The 18,411-nt window shown below is 41.3% G+C and overlaps 1 protein-coding gene across 1 annotated transcript in view; it reads left to right on the forward strand.

Moving 5' to 3' along the window:
- Positions 1–17,360, forward strand: part of zgc:153993 (uncharacterized protein LOC767645 homolog) — a 38,657-nt gene extending 21,297 nt beyond the window's left edge. The window contains exons 4-6 of the mRNA XM_063061699.1: positions 111–246; positions 8,960–9,061; positions 14,380–17,360. Coding sequence (XP_062917769.1) covers positions 111–246; positions 8,960–9,061; positions 14,380–14,481 — 340 coding nt within the window. The 3' untranslated portion in view covers positions 14,482–17,360. The remainder of the gene's footprint in view (positions 1–110; positions 247–8,959; positions 9,062–14,379) is intronic.
- Positions 17,361–18,411: the final 1,051 nt, after the last annotated feature.

Here is an 18,411-nt window from a genome sequence, read left to right on the forward strand (position 1 = left end):
TTTTGAAAGGTTTTCAATGTGTTTCCTGCTTTGGCTTAAAAATTACATCTGCAGGTGTGATTAGTTATCTACAAATAACTACACTTCACTTTAATGTTTTCTGATGCTAGTGTAATCGATGTAATTCCCGTTGACGACATCCGAGACATATTACATCAAGTAGCTGTGAAGATATTAACTGCGGAAGACTTGAACTGGGGACGAATTGTGACCTTCCTCTATTTTGCTGGCAAACTTGTCTTTAAAGTAAGTTGAAATCACTACAAAGCATGCTAAATCGTGGAATAAGATCATAAGACATAGGAATAGAGGTAGTCCATTCAGGCCATTGACATGGCAATTATAAACCATTACTAACACCAATGTACATTTCATTAGGACAAAGTACATAATGACTTAATGACATAATAATATATACAGTCGGTCCTTCCTTATCCGTGAGTTCCGCATGCACGAATTCAACCAACCGCGAATCAAGAAAACCTGGAAGTGCTCTTCCAGCTCTTGTTGCTCGAACATGTACAGACTTTTTTTTCTTGTCATTATTCTCTAAACAATGCAGTATAACAACTATTTTACATGACATTTACATTGTACCAGGTATTATGAGTAATCTAGAGATGATTTAAAGTATACGGGAGGATGTGCGTAGGTTATCGTGGATCGGGATCGAAAAAAACCTGGAAGTACTCTTAGTAAGTTGGAACAGGTACATCCGATATTATTTAGCGTCAGTTAGTCAAGCGTTTGTCTTAGAGATAGTATATATTTTACCTTTCTATGCATATAAAATACTTAAGAATCGTATGTTTCAGCGCTGGGCTCTGGAACGGAAGTTCTCGAGTTCGATCCAGTGACAGACTGCTCCCGAGCGCGCTCTCCATCCCTGCCAGGTTGATGTGGAGGATCAAAAACCCAATAATTAAACCACTGTATTGCTGCGTAATAATTGTTGCTTTAATTGGGCAGGACCTTTCTCATTTTATCATTTAAAATTGTTCCGATTGTTGACCGACTGTAGCCTAACGCTTTTCCAATGACCGATGGCGTTTCACCTCTTTCTGATCGCTTTATTATTTCCACTATATTTTAAATCGTGACCATGATTATTTTCGCGAACAGAAACACTGTGGATTCAGAGCTCCGCTGCCGGGTCCTAATGCCCACCGCACTGAGATAGGTTAAATAAGGTCTGGGGTTCCGCTGGGTCCTAAGGTGCACTGCATTGAGGCAGGTTGAATAAGGGACTTGAGCATCCGCGTTTTTGGTATCCACGAGGGGTCCCGGAACCAATCCCTCGCGGATAAGGAGGGCCGACTGTACTCCTTTGGCTAATTATGAGTATCAGACACTGGATTATAGATTCTATAATTTAGTTGATGAGGCTTCATCACCATTCAGTCCTGGTTGATTTATTATTCTTCTCAGCTCCATTCCCTGCTTTAACCCTGTAAACTTTGACACACTTACTAAACAAGAACCTATCATACTCCACTTTAAATATGTAGATTCTGATTAATGGGGACCAGTTGATTTTGGCCTGATTAAGTGGCTGCCCCAATTAGACAAAGTTTCATGGAAATAGTTTAAAAAGTATCATAAAGACAAACTATCATTTAACTGAGTAACAATGTATGTAATTAACTGACAAACAAAACAAATTAGAGCACTATCAATACTACTATAGTGCTATTAAACTGTATTAGTTCCTATTATTTATCGATGGAGGAATTCATACAGTGTACATTGCTGTGTTCTTTTTGATTGATAAACAAAATCAGTGCAGATACCTAGTGCAGATAATGGGGTGCCTTCATACAGAACTTTTGATGATTGTATCCTGCAAATCTTCATTTCCATTTTAACATTCAAGGTGATTGTTGATACTTTCAAAGTCTTCATAGGTCGTAACTTGTTGAAGTATTGAAATTATTTCATTTTCACTCCCAGCCATTTCTGGCATTTCCAAGCCTGAATTCTTGAAAACACAGTGAGCAAAAAGGTGCAGAATTGCTTATTTCTCACCAACGATCAATGACAATGAATCACTGTGCTTTGTACACAAACACACACAACTGATGCTAATTAAAAACTGCTCTAAGCACGGTGTAGTGTCTTAACAGCCACATTAGTGCACGAGAATGATTCTAGTTAGAAATTGTTCGGCAGCAGTCTCCTGCCCCAATTAAGTGGCATAGTGTCCCAAATAAACGAAGGGAATTCCAGTTATTTTCTTGATTTGCTTTTGTTCTTTGAAGTGTTGGTCCAAATAAGCGGCTTCCCCAATTAATCAATTACTCGATTAACTGGAATCCTCTGTATATCCAATGACTTGGCCTCCACGGCAATGAATTAATGAATTCCAAGTATTCACCATCTCATTCTCTGTGGCCCTTAACATTCAGATTGCAATGCACCAGTGAAGAGTGCAGGCACTTTCATTGTGTCTGCAAATAATCAGAATCTGGTTAATATCACCAGCATGTGTCAGGAAATTTGTTAACTTAGCAGCAGCAGTTCAATACAATACACAATAATATAGAAAGAGAAAAATAAGTTAGCAAGTAAATCAATTACAGTAAGTATGTGTATGTGTGTGTATAAATATATATATTTGAATTTTAATTATTCAATAATATATACTGAATAGATTAAAAGAGTGGAAAAACAGAAATAATATACTGTATATTTAAAAAAAAAGTGAAGTACAGTCGGCCCTCCTTATCCACGAGGGATTGGTTCTGGAACCCCTCGTGGATACCAAAAAACGTGAATGCTCAAGTCCCTTATTCAACCTGTCTTAATGATGTGGACCTTAGGACCCAGCGGAACCCCGGACCTTATTTAACCTGTCTCAGTGCGGTGGACATTAGGACCTGGCAGACGAGCTCTGAATCTGCAGTGTTTCTGTTCTCGAAAATAATCACGATCACGATTGAAAATAAAGTGGAAATAATAAAGCGATCAGAAAGAGGTGAAACGCCATCGGTCATTGGAAAAGTGTTAGGCTACAGTCGGGCAACGATTGGAACAATTTTAAAGGATAGTGAGAAAGGGCCCTGCCCCAATGAAAGCTACAATTATTACAAGCAACGCAGTGGTTTAATTATTGGGTTTTGGGGTTTTGGGTTTTTGATCACATCAAACCCAAACCTCACATCAACCCGGCAGGGATGGAGAGCGCGTTCGGGTGTGGTCTGTCACTGGATCGAACTCGGGAACTTCCGTTCATGAGCCCGGTGCTGAAACATACATTTCTTAAGTGTTTTATATGCATAGAAAGGTAAAATATATACTATATACTAAGACAAATGTTTGACTAACTGACGCTAAATAATATCGGATGCACCTGTTTCGACTTACTTAGTAAGAGAACTTCCGTTTCTTTTCGATCTCGATCCACGATAACCTACGCACATCCTCCCGTATACTTTAAATCATCTCTAGATTACTCATAATACCTGATACAATGTAAATGTCATGTAAGATAGTTGTTACACTGCATTGTTTAGGGAATAATGACAAGAAAAAAAAGTCTGTACATGCTCGAACAACAAGTGCTGGAAGAGCACTTCCGGGTTTTCTCGATTCGCAGTTGGTTTAATTCGCGCATGCGGAACTTGCGGATAAGGAGGGCCGACTGTAGTGTTCACGGATTCAATGGCCATTCAGAAAACACTTGACAGAGAGGAAGAAGCTGTTCCCGAATTGCTGAGCATATGCCTTCAGGCTTCTGTATCTCCTCCCTGATTGTAGCAATGAGAACAAGGCTTGCCCTTCTGCTTATCCACCTAATATGACAGACGCTCTCTTTCAGTTTAAACCATTTCAAAAAGGGTTGACAGCTATAATCTACAAACGGTTGTTGAACTCACAAATGATATCTAATGATAAAATTAAACGTGCTTGGGATTCGGAATTTCAAGTCATTTTCAGATAATCAATGGAGTAAAATTTTTCATTCGATTAGCAACTCATCTGTTTGTGCCTGTCATTCCCTGATACAGTTCAAGGTAGCGCATCGGGCCCATATGTCAAAGGATAAACTAGCGCGTATTTTCTCCAATATCAATCCTATTTGTGACAGATGTAATACTGAGCTGGTCACTTTAACTCATATGTATCGGTCTTGTATAAAGCTAGATAACTTTTGGAGAGATGTTTTTAAAATGCTAACAGAAGTCTTGGATCTGGATCTACAACCTAATTTGTTTACGGCAATTTTTGGGATTATCCCATCGGAAGCAGGAAATATTCCTGTTTCCGCTCAACATATGATAGCCTTTTCGACCTTACTGGCTAGGAGAGCCATTTTATTGAAGTGGAAGGATTCTAATCCACCTACGGTCTTTTATTGGCTCTCCTCCGTTATATCCTGTTCAAGTTTAGATTAGATTAGATTATGAGGACACACATTCCTCTTTTATTGTCATTTAGTAATGCATGCATTAAGAAATGATACAATGTTTTTCTGGAATGATATCACAGAAGCACATGACAAATCGACTCAAAAACTGACAAAAACCACATAATTATAACATATAATTACAACAGTGCAAAGCAATACCGTAATTGATAAGAACAGACCATGGGCACGGTATAAGTCTCAAAGTCTCTCGAAAGTCCCATCATCTCACGCAGACGGTGAACCTTCAGTGCCACAAACTTGCCAATGCAGCATCCCGGAAGCATCTGACCACAGTCCAACTCTGAGTCCATCCGAAAACTCCGAGCCTCCGACCAGCTCTCCAGCACCGAGCACCATCTCTGCTGAGCGCTTCGACCCCGACCCCGGCAACAGGCAATAGGCAAAGTCGAGGAGTTGGGGCCTTCCCCTCTGGAGATTCTCGATTGCACAGTAGCAGCGGCAGCAAAGTGGGCATTTCAGAAGTTTCTCCAGGTGTTCCTCCACTCTTCTCACGGCTGTCTCCATCAAATCAGTATTGTGCATGGCCCTCGAGATAACACATATCGATATCAATTCGAAACGGCCGCGCGCGCTGCGTCGCGCTGCCATCTTCTCCTCCCCCCACTGGATAAGGAGTCGGACATTTGATACATCCTTCAAATTTGAGCAAATCTGGCAACCATTTATCCAATATTTTCATTTAATTTGATTTATTACTCTTTCAATCTTTTTAAGGTTTTAGATTTGATCAGAAAGTCTTTTTTTTGGTCGTATCCTCAAAGTGGACTGCCCAGTCCCTTTTTTTTTGCTTTTTTTATATAGTGTAGTGGGGAGTTTTTTCCCTCTTCATTTAAAACTCAGTGTTTTTTCTTTTCTCTTCATAAACGGGTAAGAGGAGAATTGCTATTTTCTTTTTTTATTATATATTTTATACTCGTTTAATAATATCTTTGATTTTGACAATGTCTATCTTAACTTCGGTTTATATTGTTACTGATATATATGAGATAATTCTCTGCTTGATTGTATTTATGCTCCTTTTAAATCAATAAAAAGATTAATAAAGAAAGAAAGAGAACAAGGCATGCCCTGGGTGATGGGGGTCCTTAATAATGGATGTCTCCTTCCTGAGGCAGTGCTCCTTGAAGATGTTTTGGATACTAGGGAGGCTAGTACCCAAGATGGAGCTGACTAATTTTATGGCTTTTTGTAGCTTCCTTTGGTCCTGTGCAGTAGCCCCCACGCCCCTCGTACCAAACAGTGATGCAGCCTGTCAGAATGCTCGTCATGGTACATCTGTAGAAGTTTTCGGGTGTTTTAGTTGACAAACCAAATCTCTTCAAACTCTTAATGAAATATAGCCACTGACTTGCCGCCTTTACAGCCGCGTTGATATGTTGGGACCAGGTTAGATCCTCAGAGATCATGACACCCAGAAACTTGAAATTGCCCATTCACTTCACTTCTGATCCCTCTATGAGGATTTGTTTGTGCCATGAAATTCTAATCATTGTATCTTAAGATTCTATTACCTTTTCTTAAAATTCTTAATTTTATTTCATAGGATTCTGTCTACTGTACAAATGTGCAATTGGATTTTTATTTGTAAAATTAATTTCAGTGACAAATGTGTTAAGAAACTAAACCTGTCCCTTGTTAACAATTTACAAAGACCAATTAACCTACCTGCTACGTTTCTAGACTGTGGGAGGAAACTCGAGGATCCTGGAGAAAACTCATGCATTCCATTGGAGAATATACAGAGACTCCTTACAGAACAGGTCTAGAATTGAACTCCGATCTCTGGAAGTCCCTGAGCTGTAATAATGCTGCACTAACCACTATTTTTTCCTTGGACAGAAGTGCAGTCTTGTACAGCCGATCGTTAACACAAGAAAGTCTGCAGATTCTGGAAATCCATAGCAACACACACAACATACTGGAGGAACTCAGCAGATCAGGCAGTAACTACGGAAATGAATAGACAGTCGACATTTTGAGCCGGGACTCTTCTTCAGGACTGTGAAGGAAGGGGGAAGATGCCAGAATAAAAAGGTGGGGGTGGGGGGGGGGAGGAGGCTAGCTGGAAGATGATAGGTGAAGCCATGTGGGTGGGAAAGGTCAAGGGCCGAGGAAGAAGGAATCTGATAGGAGAGGATAGTGGACAATAGGAGAAACTGAAGGTGGCGGGGACCTAGGGGGAAGTAATAGGCAGGTGAGAAGAGGTAAAAGGTCAGAGTGGAGAACAGAGGAAGGGTGGGGGTGAATTTGTTTACAGGAAGGAGAAATCAATATTCACACTATCAAGTTGAAGGCTACCGAGATAGAGTATAAGGTCATCAAGTTGCCTGACCTGCTGAGTTCCTCTAGCATTTTGTGTGTGCTACCTTGTATAGCCAATGTTTCCATTTAAACTGTCTTTCCATCTAATTGAAGTAGATAACTTGGCAGTGAGATCTAGCAGAGCCTTAGAATTGTAGAGCCAGGCCAGGTCTCAAAATGATGCTGTTATCCCCTACAGCTGCTTCCATTACCTCCTGCCCATGTGGAGTACTCCAGTTAGAGATTGCACAGAGGAAGAGTCAGGGTACGTCCACACTACGCCGGATAATTTTGAAAACGAAGCTTTTTCTCTTCGTTTTGCCCTCCCGTCCACACTGAGCCAGCGTTTTCAGCCCCCGAAAACGGAGATTTTCGAAAACACTCTCCAGAGTGAATAAATCCGAAAACGCTTAATATCCGGCGTAGTGTGTACGGGGTAACCGGAGAGATTTTAAAACGCTGTCATGACAACACCACAACAACAATGCTTTTTTCTGCTTCTGCTTGGTACTGCGCAAGCTGTTATAACGCGCAGTCGGTGTGAACAGCGTGAGAGTTAAATTTGTAAAGTGAGTTTTTTTGACTATTTAAAAATGCTGTCATGATGTGCTGGAACAGATGTTCGTTGTTTTCTTGAACGCCACCACCTAACAATTTCAGAACAGACAGACGAGACTGAAGCCAGTTGACCCATAGCTTACTGAATAAATAAGTATACTCACTTCGCCCTGTTTTCTGTCCTTGCTTGTATGAAGGTGGTTTACCTATTTATGCAAGTACTTCTCTGACAAGAGATGTGTAACAGCCTAATGTAACATTGTATGGAAATACAAGATAACGCTGATGCAGACATTTTATACATTTAACAAGGTGCTTTATTAATGTAACAGAGTTAGTTTTTCAATGTTCGTCGTCAGCTGGGTCATACTGTCCGTGAACTCCCTGTCGGTTGCCTCCATACGCTCCAGTATTTGTTTTTTTTTTAAGTTTTAAGTCCTCCTGTGCGAGAGCCAAGAGCAATTCCTTTAAAGTTTTTCTACTCTGTAACTGGACAAACGCACACGAAGTATATCGTTTCCTCTTCGCTTGTTTTCTGTGTGTCCTGCGCATGCCCGGTAGGAGGAGACTCGCCCAAATATCCGCCTAATGTGGATGGAGATATTTTGAAAAACACTTAGTGTGGACGCCTGTCGTTTTTACTCGAAACCGGCGTTTTCAAAATTATCCGGCGTAGTGTGGACGTAGCCTCAGTGTCAGACGTGATACCCCCGATCGTAAGCCTGTTAGCACCTGATCACCACGTTATAAATAATGCATAGGGTAACAGGGTCATATCCTACCCAAAATCAGCAAGTAAAAGGAACCAATAAAATCAGAAGCAGATAAACAGATTGAGGGACAAACAAGTTACATTTCATTAGGAGTTTGAGGAGATTTGGTATGTCATCCAAGACGCTCGAGAATTTCTGCAGATATACCGTGGAGAGCATTCTAACTGGCTGCATCGCCATCTGGTATGGAAGAGTTACTGCACAGGATCAAAGTAAGCTAAAGAGATTTGTAAACTTCATCAGCTCCATAGTACCCAGGACATCTTCAAGGAGTGATAACTCAAAAAAGGCAGTGTCCATCATTATGGATCCCTGTCACCCAGGGCATGCCTTGTTCTCATTGTCACCATCAGGAAGGGGATACGGAAGCCTGAAGACACACACTCTATGATTCAGGAACAGCTTCTTCCCCTCTGTCATCCAATTTCTGAATGGACATTGAACCCATGAACACTACCTCACTACCTTCTATTATTTTTATTTTTGCACTACGTACTTAATTTGTTTTATATATTTTTTATTTGGGAACAGCTTCTTTCCAACTGTGATAAGACTGCTGAACGGATCCTGACCCGGATCTGGGCCGTACCCTCCAAATATCCGGACCTGCATCTCGGTTTTCTGGCACTACCTTACTTTCCATTTTTCTATTTTCTATTTATGATTTATAATTTAAATTTTTAATATTTACTATCGATTTGTAATCCAGGGAGCGCGAAGCGCAGAATCAAATATCGCTATGATGATTGTACGTTCTAGTATCAATTGTTTGGTGACAATAAAGTATAAGTATATATACTTCTGCCACAAAGACGGCATATATTGCAACATAAGCTGGCCCTATTAAACCTGTTACAGATTCTGATAGTGCTTTTTGTAATTTTGCCCTCTTTTGCAGGCCCTAAAAAGTGCGAAGGCATTGATTCGACAGATAATAAACTGGTCTTTAGATTTGATTCAAGTCCGTGTGATCCCATGGATTGAGCAACAGGGTGGATGGGTGAGTTGATGTATTGATAATTCCCATTTTGTTTGCATGGACCTTCAGGGAAAATGGTGGGTGAGACCACAGGGACGATGTCCCCTTGTATAGGAACGAAATGTTTGCAAATAAATTGCCATGGTCGGGGTGTATATATGTAAAAATGTGTTTCTTTATATCTTGTATTTGCTCAGTTTATCTTCTTTTGCACACCGGTTGTTTATCAGTCTTTGTTGTGTGTAGTTTTTCATTGATTCTATTGTGTTTCTTTGTTCTACTGTGAAAGCCTGCAAGAAAATGATCCTCAGTATAATATATGGCGACATGTATGAAATTTGAAGTACGTATATAACACATATACTACCTTGAGATTTGTTTTCTTGCAGGCATTTATAGGACAATATAGAAATACAATAGAATTTATGAAAAATTGCAAATAGCAGTGACTGACAAACAGCCAATTTGCAAAAGAAGACAAATCATGTAAATGATAAAAACTTAAATGACAACAAGTTTTAGAGTCCTTGATAGTGAATCTATAGGATGTGGAATCAGTTCAGCATTGAGGTGAGTAAAGATATCCACACTGGTTCAGGACCCTGATGATTGTAGGGTAATAACTGTTTCTGAACCTGGTGGTGTGGGACCTAAGGCTCCTGTACCTCCTTCCTAATGGCAGCGGCTAGAAGAGAGCGTCACCTGGATGATGCGAGACCTTGATGGTGGATGCTGCTTTCTTGTGGCAGGACTCCTTGTGGATGCGCTCAGTGGTGGGCAGGGCTTTGCCTGTGATGGACTGGTCTGTATCTGCCTTTTTTTAATCATTTTCCATTCTTGGGAATTGGCATTTCCAAACCAGGCCATGATGCAACCAATCGGGATTCTCTCTATTGTGCATCTATAGAAGGTCATCAAAGTTTTAGATGAAATGCCAATTTCTGCAAACTTCTAAGAAAGTAGAGTCGCTGTTGTGCCTTCTTTGTGATGGCACCTACGCGCTGGTCTCAGGACAGATTTGCAGATATGATCATGCAAGTTACCTTCTCCAACTCCGATCTCATATTCAGGCCTGGATCATGTGTTACGAGAATACACATAAAATTAAGATGTTTGCTGGCCTGGGCTAGCATCAGTGGCATCAGCAGTTGGTCTGCCACCTGCCCTCAGGGGAAGGAGAGATAAGGAACAATGGAGCAGCGTCTGGAGATGTGTAATGAAGGAACGGGGGAGAGAGAGAGCTGTCTGGAGCGGCTCCCCTCTTTGAACCTTGAACTGTTTGAAGTGATGGACAGGCGATACCCCAGCAGGGGGATAAAAAGGGACAGGTTCGCTAAGGTGACACACACGCCACCCGAGGTAACAAGACCCTGGAAGCGGTGCGCCTCTCACGAGTGGGTGAGAAGTGCCAGACAACGACAAGGGTGGAAAGGTACGATCAGCGGGAACCCGGTGTGTGTCCGCCCTTGCCTGGGTGCCGGGTTCACTGCAGAGGATCGACCGCATCTGGAGGAGGGGTCACAGTCGGTGACCTCAGGTGACATCACCAAGGACCCGCCCAAAAGCTGCTTGTGAGCCATCCCGCTGGTCTGTGAGTGAAGCCGTTCTGAATGATCAGTTGTTCCTGTTCTCTCTGTCTCTCTTCCCCCACCTTGTCCATCGCCATGGCAACGATTACTGCGAACTGAACTACTAACTGGATGAACTTTGAGTCATTTTGAAATTGGTCATTTACCCCTAGACAACGATAGAGCTTGATTGATGCTGTTATCTTAATTCTGTGCACATGTGAGTTTATCATCGCTGAACTGTTGCATTTATTATCCTTTCGATTAATGTGTTGCTTGTTTCTTTAATAAAACTTTCTTAGTTCTAGTACTCCAGACTCCAACTGAGTGATCCATTTCTGCTGGTTTGGCAACCCAGTTACGGGGTACGTAACACATGGACCTCCAGTTGCTTTCCCTTTCAATCAATAATCAGCTGTTTGGTTTTGATCACGCTGAGCGAGAGGTTGTTGCTACGGCAACATTCAACCAGATTAAGTAAGTGTAGCAACCTTATCTTCTGTGCTTTCATCCCAAGCCATTTATACCTCTGAAACAGATTGTCTTCTCCAATCTGGATGGCAACTGAATTGATATGGCTGAGGATGGGGCAGTTGCTGTACAACTAGATGCAGTGTGTAGTGAGCTTGTGAGGAAGGACAAGCAGATGATAGGACAAAGTTGCAGTTGCAGTCAGTGGGATGAATTGAAGTGTAACATGGGGAGTATATGGAATAAGGTAGCACAGTTAGAGATTGGCAGGTATGATGTGGGCATCACTAAGTCGTAGCTGAAAGAAGATCAGAGTTGAAAGTGTAACATCCAAGGATACACCTTGTGTCAAAAGGACAGGCAGGTAGGCAGAGGGAGTGGGGAGGCTCTGATGGTTTAAAAAAAAATGAAATTAAACCCTTAGAAAGAGGTAACATAGGATTGGAAGATGTAGAATCATTGTGGGTAAGAGTTAAGGAAAATGCAAGGGTAAGAAGACCCTAATGGATTTATATACAGGCCTCTGAATAGTAGCCAGCAAGTGAGATACAAATTACAATGGGAGATAAAGCACATAAAAAGTGTAAAGTTATGGTTGTCATGGAAGATTTCAATTTGCTGGTTGACTGAGGAATATTGGGTTAGTACTGGATCGCAAGAGAAAGAATTTGTATAATGTCTATGAGATGGCTTTTTGGAGCAGCTTGTGATTGAGCCCACTAGGGGAAAGGCAATTCTGGATTGAGTGTTGTGTAATGCAGGGGTCCCCAATCTTTTTTGCAGTGTGGACCGGTTTCATGTTGACAATATTCTTGTGGACTGGCCGATCGGGGGGGGGTGGGGGGGGCGCGGGATGGTTGCCAACGGACAAGAGTAGCAGTCAAATACGTTGCGTCTACAAATCGTTTTTGGCGATTCTGTTCGGAGGGGGGGTGGGGGGTGTTAATCACGACCGGAATATCGGTGATAAGTGGCTAATACACTCAATTTCGTTTCTAAAAAGCTTTATCTAACGAATTTAATATTAAACACACAGCGCATTTTCCTCACATGAATATAGTGATAAGGACAGGGGAGCTTGAAGTAAGTGTTGAACAAACTTCCAGTAGAAGTGTCAGAAGCAGGTTCGATATTATCATTTAAAGAAAAATTGGACAGGTATATAGACAGGAAAGGAATGCAGGGTTATGGGTTGAGTGCAGGTCGGTGGGATGAGGTGAGAGTAGCGTTCGGCATGGACTAGAAGGGCAGAGATGGCCTGTTTCCATGCTGTAATTGTTATATGGTTATATAAGTCAATAGCATCATAACATTTTAAGTAACGTTTGGATATTAAACACAGTGCATATTTTCCCCGTATGAACTTATAAAATCATTGCAACGCACCAATATCGCTGAATCAGTGGGAGCCCTGGGCTCGTTTTCCTGCAACAAGACGGTCCTATCGAGGGGTGATGGGAGACAGCGATACTCGAACGGGGTTCCTTATGTCCAGTCTATTCCGCAATTTGGTTTTCGTTGCATTCATTGCAGAGATATGTTGGAAATGGAAGCAACGTTTTCAGTGCTTTCCTGGCTATCTCAGGATATTTAGCCTTGACTTTGATCCAGAATACCGGCAGAGATGTTATGTCAAACATACTTTTCAGCCCGCCGTCATTTGTAAGCTCGAGGAGTTGATCTCCTTCCCGCACTGACATGGACGATGCGCGCGTGATGACTGAACAGTGGGCGTGACAGGGAATGAGGAAAGGTGCAGCTGACTCACATCACCAAATCATATCATTTCCTCACGGCCCGGTAGCGCATGCTTTGCGGCCCGGTGGTTGGGGACCGCTGGTGTAATGAACTAGATTTGATTAGGGAGCTTAACGTAAAGGAGCCCTTAAGAGACAGTGACCACAATATGACAGAATTCACCCTGCAGCTTGAGAGGGCGAAGTTAAACTTATATTACAGTGGAGTAAAGAGAGTTATAGAGGCATGAGAGAGGAGCTGGCCAAAATTGATTGGAAGGGGACACTAACAAGGATGACAGAACAGCAATGGTTGGAGTTCCTGGGGGTCATTTACAAGGTGCAGGATAGATACATTCCAAAGGTAACAAGGTAAGAGCCTTGCTGGAAAGATACTACTGGGAAGATATTACTGGAAAGATACTAGCATGGATAGAATATTGGCTGACTTTCAGGAGGCAAAGAGTGGGAATAAAAGGGGCTTTTTCTTGTTGGCTGACTGGTGGAGTTCCCCAAGGGTCATGTTGCACTGCTTCTTTATATGTCAATGATTTGAATAAAAGAATTGATGGCCCTATGCACAGGTTTGCAGATGATATGAACATAGGTGGAGGGGCAGGTAGGGTTAATGAAGCAGGGAGTCTTCAGAAGGACTTAAACAGTTTGGAAAGATGGGTAAACTGGCAGATGGAATATAGTGTAAGGATTTGTATGGTCATGCACTTTGGAGAAGGAATGAAGAGTAAATGTACGAGGAGTATTTGATGACTCTGAGCCTGTACTCACTGGAGTTTAGAAGAATAAGGGTGAAATCTAATTGAAATTATCAAATATTAAAAAGCCCAGATAGAGTGGGTGTGGGGAGGATGTTTCCTCTAGTAAGTGGGTCTAGGAGCAGAGGGCAAAGCCTTAGAATAGAGGGATATCCATTTAGAACAGAGATGAGAAGGAATTTCTTTAGCCAGATGGTGGTGAATCTGTGGAATTCATTGCCACAGATGGCTGTGGAAACCAAGTCATTGCGTATATGTAATGTGGGGATTGATAGGTTAATGATCAGTCAGGGTGTCAAAGGTTATGGAAAGAAGGCTGGAGAATGGAGATGAGAGGGATAATAAATCAGCCATGATGGAATGACAGAGCAGCTTCAATGCATCAAATGGCCTAATTCTGCTCTTGTGTCTTACGATCTAAATATTTTAAATTATTTAATTATTTTTCTAATATACACAGTATTTCTAGTTCATTTAAAATCGAATCGAATTTTCTTTGTTTGGTTCTTGACCGTCCGTGATGTTTAAAAATAGTTCAAAGGCCTTTGGCAGCATTGGCTGTCATTGAATGTTACGGCATTCTGGTGATCGCTGTTAGCAGTGCTCGATTTGTTGTGAGGTATCTCTGCCCCTTACAACCAGACTTTTAGGCTCAGGAGTTCAAGAGCCATTAAATACACAAGAGTCCGCATGAAGTTAGTAGGGGAGTGGCAGGCCGAATTAAGCAAGACCGAGTCCGTTACGCTCAGAATTTTGAATTTCATTCACCAGCTGCTTTTCTTTTTGTTTAGGAGACAATCTTTTCATACTTCGGGAATGCAACATGGCCAACATTCGTTGTCTTCTCTGCGGGCGTAATCACTGGCATTTTGGCGTTTTTGAAACTGACCTAAGGTCTGCACCCCAGTTTGGTTTTGAGTGGTTGCGTCCTATGCTAAATACAGACTGCAACATTCAGTGGTTATCACTACTTCAGGAGGGAATGTCTGCAAAGATCTGTTATACTTGAAACGATTGTTAATAACGGATTTGCTCAATATTGGAGGAATTTACATATATCCTTGTTACTTGATTTAATTTTATATACAGCTTTTATGAATTCGTTTTTTTTTCCTGTCTACAGTGGATCACTTGTTCCAAGATGTTTATATTTTGCGGAATTTGTATTAAAAATTTTTAAAGTAGATGTGAAAGTGAAACTCTTGTTAAGTGTGAAACAAAAACAGAAATGCTGGAAATATTCAGCAGATCGGGCCACGTCTGTGAGAGGAGAAGTAGACAGGAGATTCTGTAGCTGCTGGAATTCTACAGTAACACACAGACAATTAGGAGGAACTCAGCCGAACAGCCAGCATTTATGGAGAGGAATAAAGAGCCAATGTTTTGGGCCGAGACCCTTCATCAGTCCTCTCCATAGATGCTGTCTGACCTGCAGAGAAATAGTGCTATGGCTGCTCTTGAGTGTTTCTAGCATGTAATTTTTTTTAAAAAAATTACTAAAACTGCAATTCTTCGTGCTGTCTGTATAAAGAACTTCATACTCCTGCATAACGAATGTAAAACCACCTGTGGAAATAAAAGTTGCCTCCAAAAAAAGAGGTAAATTTGCCCTTCAAAATCCTCATTATAACACTCCCAATAGCACTTCAGATGTCTGACAGCCATACCTTCCCATACATTGCTTATTGTGTAGGCAATTTAATATCTCAAACCTCTTTCTTCCTAGATTGTAACTGATCCATTTTTTTAATTCCAGCTTTTCTCTCACTTAGTTAATGTAAACCTGCTAAGGGATTTCAGTTGCAGCTCAGTACGGATGATAATAATCTGGTCTGAATCTGAATCTAATTCCTGGGGATTTCTACTACTACTTGTCTGGAGAAGTCCTTCTTAAACATCCTAACTCTAATTTTATGTCAAAACATAGAAGAAAATCTGTACATCGGGAGGCACTTGTCAAGAGAGAACCTTCTTTAGCCTGTCTAGTTCTGACATGCTGAACATCTCTGGGATTGTATGCCTTTACTTAAGAATTCTGGCTCTTTTTGCTTGTAGATTGTTTAGTTTCATGTCTCCTTGTTTGAGAATAATGATTTCTATCTTCATTGTTAAATTATCTGTGCTTTTCGTTGGATGAAATCTGCATTGCCTTTGGTCAACAGGCATCAACTTAACTTCTATGTCATTCAAAGTCAAAGTCATAGAACATTTAGCATAGAACAGTACAGGCCCTTCAGCGCACAATGTTGTGCAGAATATATATAACCATAAGCCGCTGGAGCAGAATTGGGCCATTTGGCCGATCGAGTCTTGTCTGTCATTTGATCATGGCTGATCCATTTCCCTCTCAATCCCATTCTCCTGCCTTCTCCCTTTCAGTCCCAGATTTTCCAAGAACCTATCAACCTCTGTCTTAAACACACTCAATGACCTGATCTCCACAGGTGCCTGCACCACTGAATTTCACAGATTCATCACCGTCTAGCTAAAGAAATTCCTCCTCATCCTCATTGTAAATGGATATCCCTTTATTCTGAGGTTGTGCCCCCTGGTTTTAGATTCCCACACTATAGGAAACATCCATTCTATCGAGTCCTTTCAGCATTCAATAGGTTTCAATGAGATCCCCCTCGCCCACCCTCCTTCCTTTAAATTCCATCAAGTACAGTACCAGAACCATCAAATACTCCTTATACGATAAGCCTTTCAATCCCAGAATCAGATTCAGGAACCTCCTTTGAACTCTACCCAATGTCAGCACATCCTTTCATCGATAAGGGGCCTAAAATTGCTCACAGTACTCCAAGTGGGGCCTCACCAGTGCCTTATAAAGCCTCAGCATTACATGTATGCCTAGGTGCAATGAAATGCTTACTTGTAGCAGCACCATGGGCACATAACATCAGATGCACAAGAAAAACATCAACATAAGATACAATGCACTCTGCAACACTCTTAAGAGGTTAATATATACTTCCTGCAAAGTCCAGAAGAGCAACACAAAACCAGAGTTTTATATAACTACCATAATTTCCTTGCATTTAGTATTCCAACCAACCCCCCACCATTGCATTAACCTTTCTTTCAACGTGCTGTGTGCTGGCCCCTCACGCCAGGCAGCCGCAAACAAGCGGGCACCATGGTAACAGCAGTTTGCATGACTCTATTACAGCTCAGGAGGTTTGCACGTTCTACCCGTGACCGCGGGTGTTTCCTCCGGGTGCTCCGGTTTCCATCCACAGTCTAAAGACGTACTGGTTGGTAGGTTAATTGGTCATTGTAAATTCTCCAGAGAGTACATGGGTTCCTGGCCGGCATGGGCTCGTTAGGCTGGAGTGCTGTACCTCTAAATAAATAAGCAACAGAACTTGGCATTGTTTACATCAGCTTTGATCAGACCATGTAGCAATAGTAATAATTGGGATATTTGAATGGGGAAAACAGTGCGTGTTTCATTTAATAACTCTGAATTGCATGTTACTTGGGTAGAAAGCGTTTGGGATTACTCGACAGCATTTTGCTGTTATGTATTGCAGAGAAGATACTACTGGCATTTTGAGTGTATTGTTTGTAGTGATGTTTGTTTATATCTTTTATTATCTGTATTTGGCAATGTATATTATTCGGTGTAACAGGAGTTCCAGCCTCGGGTCCACGGGCTCCTTGCTTGATGTTATTGGTGGTCCATGGCATAAAAATGGTTGGGGACCCCTACAGTCGTATGTATTTGACTATAAATATAGCAGACGTTAAATAAATAATTACTTCTGGTTCAAATAATTGAGATTGCTTCTGACTCAATTCTTTTTCCATTCCGCTTTGCCGCATTTCCCCCGGGACCAATAACGTATGACTATGGTATTCACCTTGAGAATCAAAACCTCTTCCTCCTTTATGGTTTTCCAAATGGAACCATTAGAATTGAATCACTTCCATTGGTTTTAACCCTCCTCCTTTAATTGAATAAGCATCACCAAATAATCATGTGTATTTGGTGTCTGACATATCTGAAGCTGGACTTCCTCTTCATGAATGTTGTAGGATCATAAAGTCACTGTATTCCACCCTGACACAAAACTCTACAGCCTCATCCAATACTGAATGGATAGTTTGTGGTATTAAGTGTTCCATTTTCCTTCATATCTTATTTAAATTGTTACAAGAATCACCCCCTGTGATAATGATCAGGGAGGCACAGAGAGAATCTGGTAATTACTGTCAAGTACCTTTATTGTCTCAATGGAAGAACATTGCACAACCAAATACCTCTGTACACACCTACTAAGTTTTCCTGACCTTTCATGAAGAGTTAAAGAACAGAAAATATAATTCCAGTTAAACAGGAGTTTCTACTGCGGGCCACAAGTTCCTCGTAGTCCTGTTTCACATAACCATGTGTCTGTGATACATCCACGATAACTGGTCTCTTACAAAGTTACCGCTGCCAGCACACTTGAAGTGTCTGCTTTTCTTACCAATTCAAATCTTGTATTCCAGTGTTATTGGCTGTAGGTCATGTGCCTGGCCTTTAACACCTTTTTATTGGCTCTGCTCCAGACCAGCATCCATTTATTGTCCTCTTCCCAACATGTGACAATCGATAATTTATGGCTCTTTGTTCTCAATCAGCAACCAGCTTAAATCACTCAGAACAGATTCAGAACCCAACAGTCAAAAACATACATGTTATATCCAACCAAAGAACACCTCAGAAGTAACTTCTTATTTGGAAATGATCCATAATTCAGCAGAATACCAGAGGCATCATTGTGTTGACTTTAAAGCACTAATCAAGCCAAGTGACTTTAGCTTAAAATGCAGAA

This window comes from Mobula hypostoma, chromosome 11, assembly GCF_963921235.1.
Source record: "Mobula hypostoma chromosome 11, sMobHyp1.1, whole genome shotgun sequence".
In the NCBI taxonomy this organism is placed as follows: Eukaryota; Metazoa; Chordata; class Chondrichthyes; order Myliobatiformes; family Myliobatidae; genus Mobula; species Mobula hypostoma.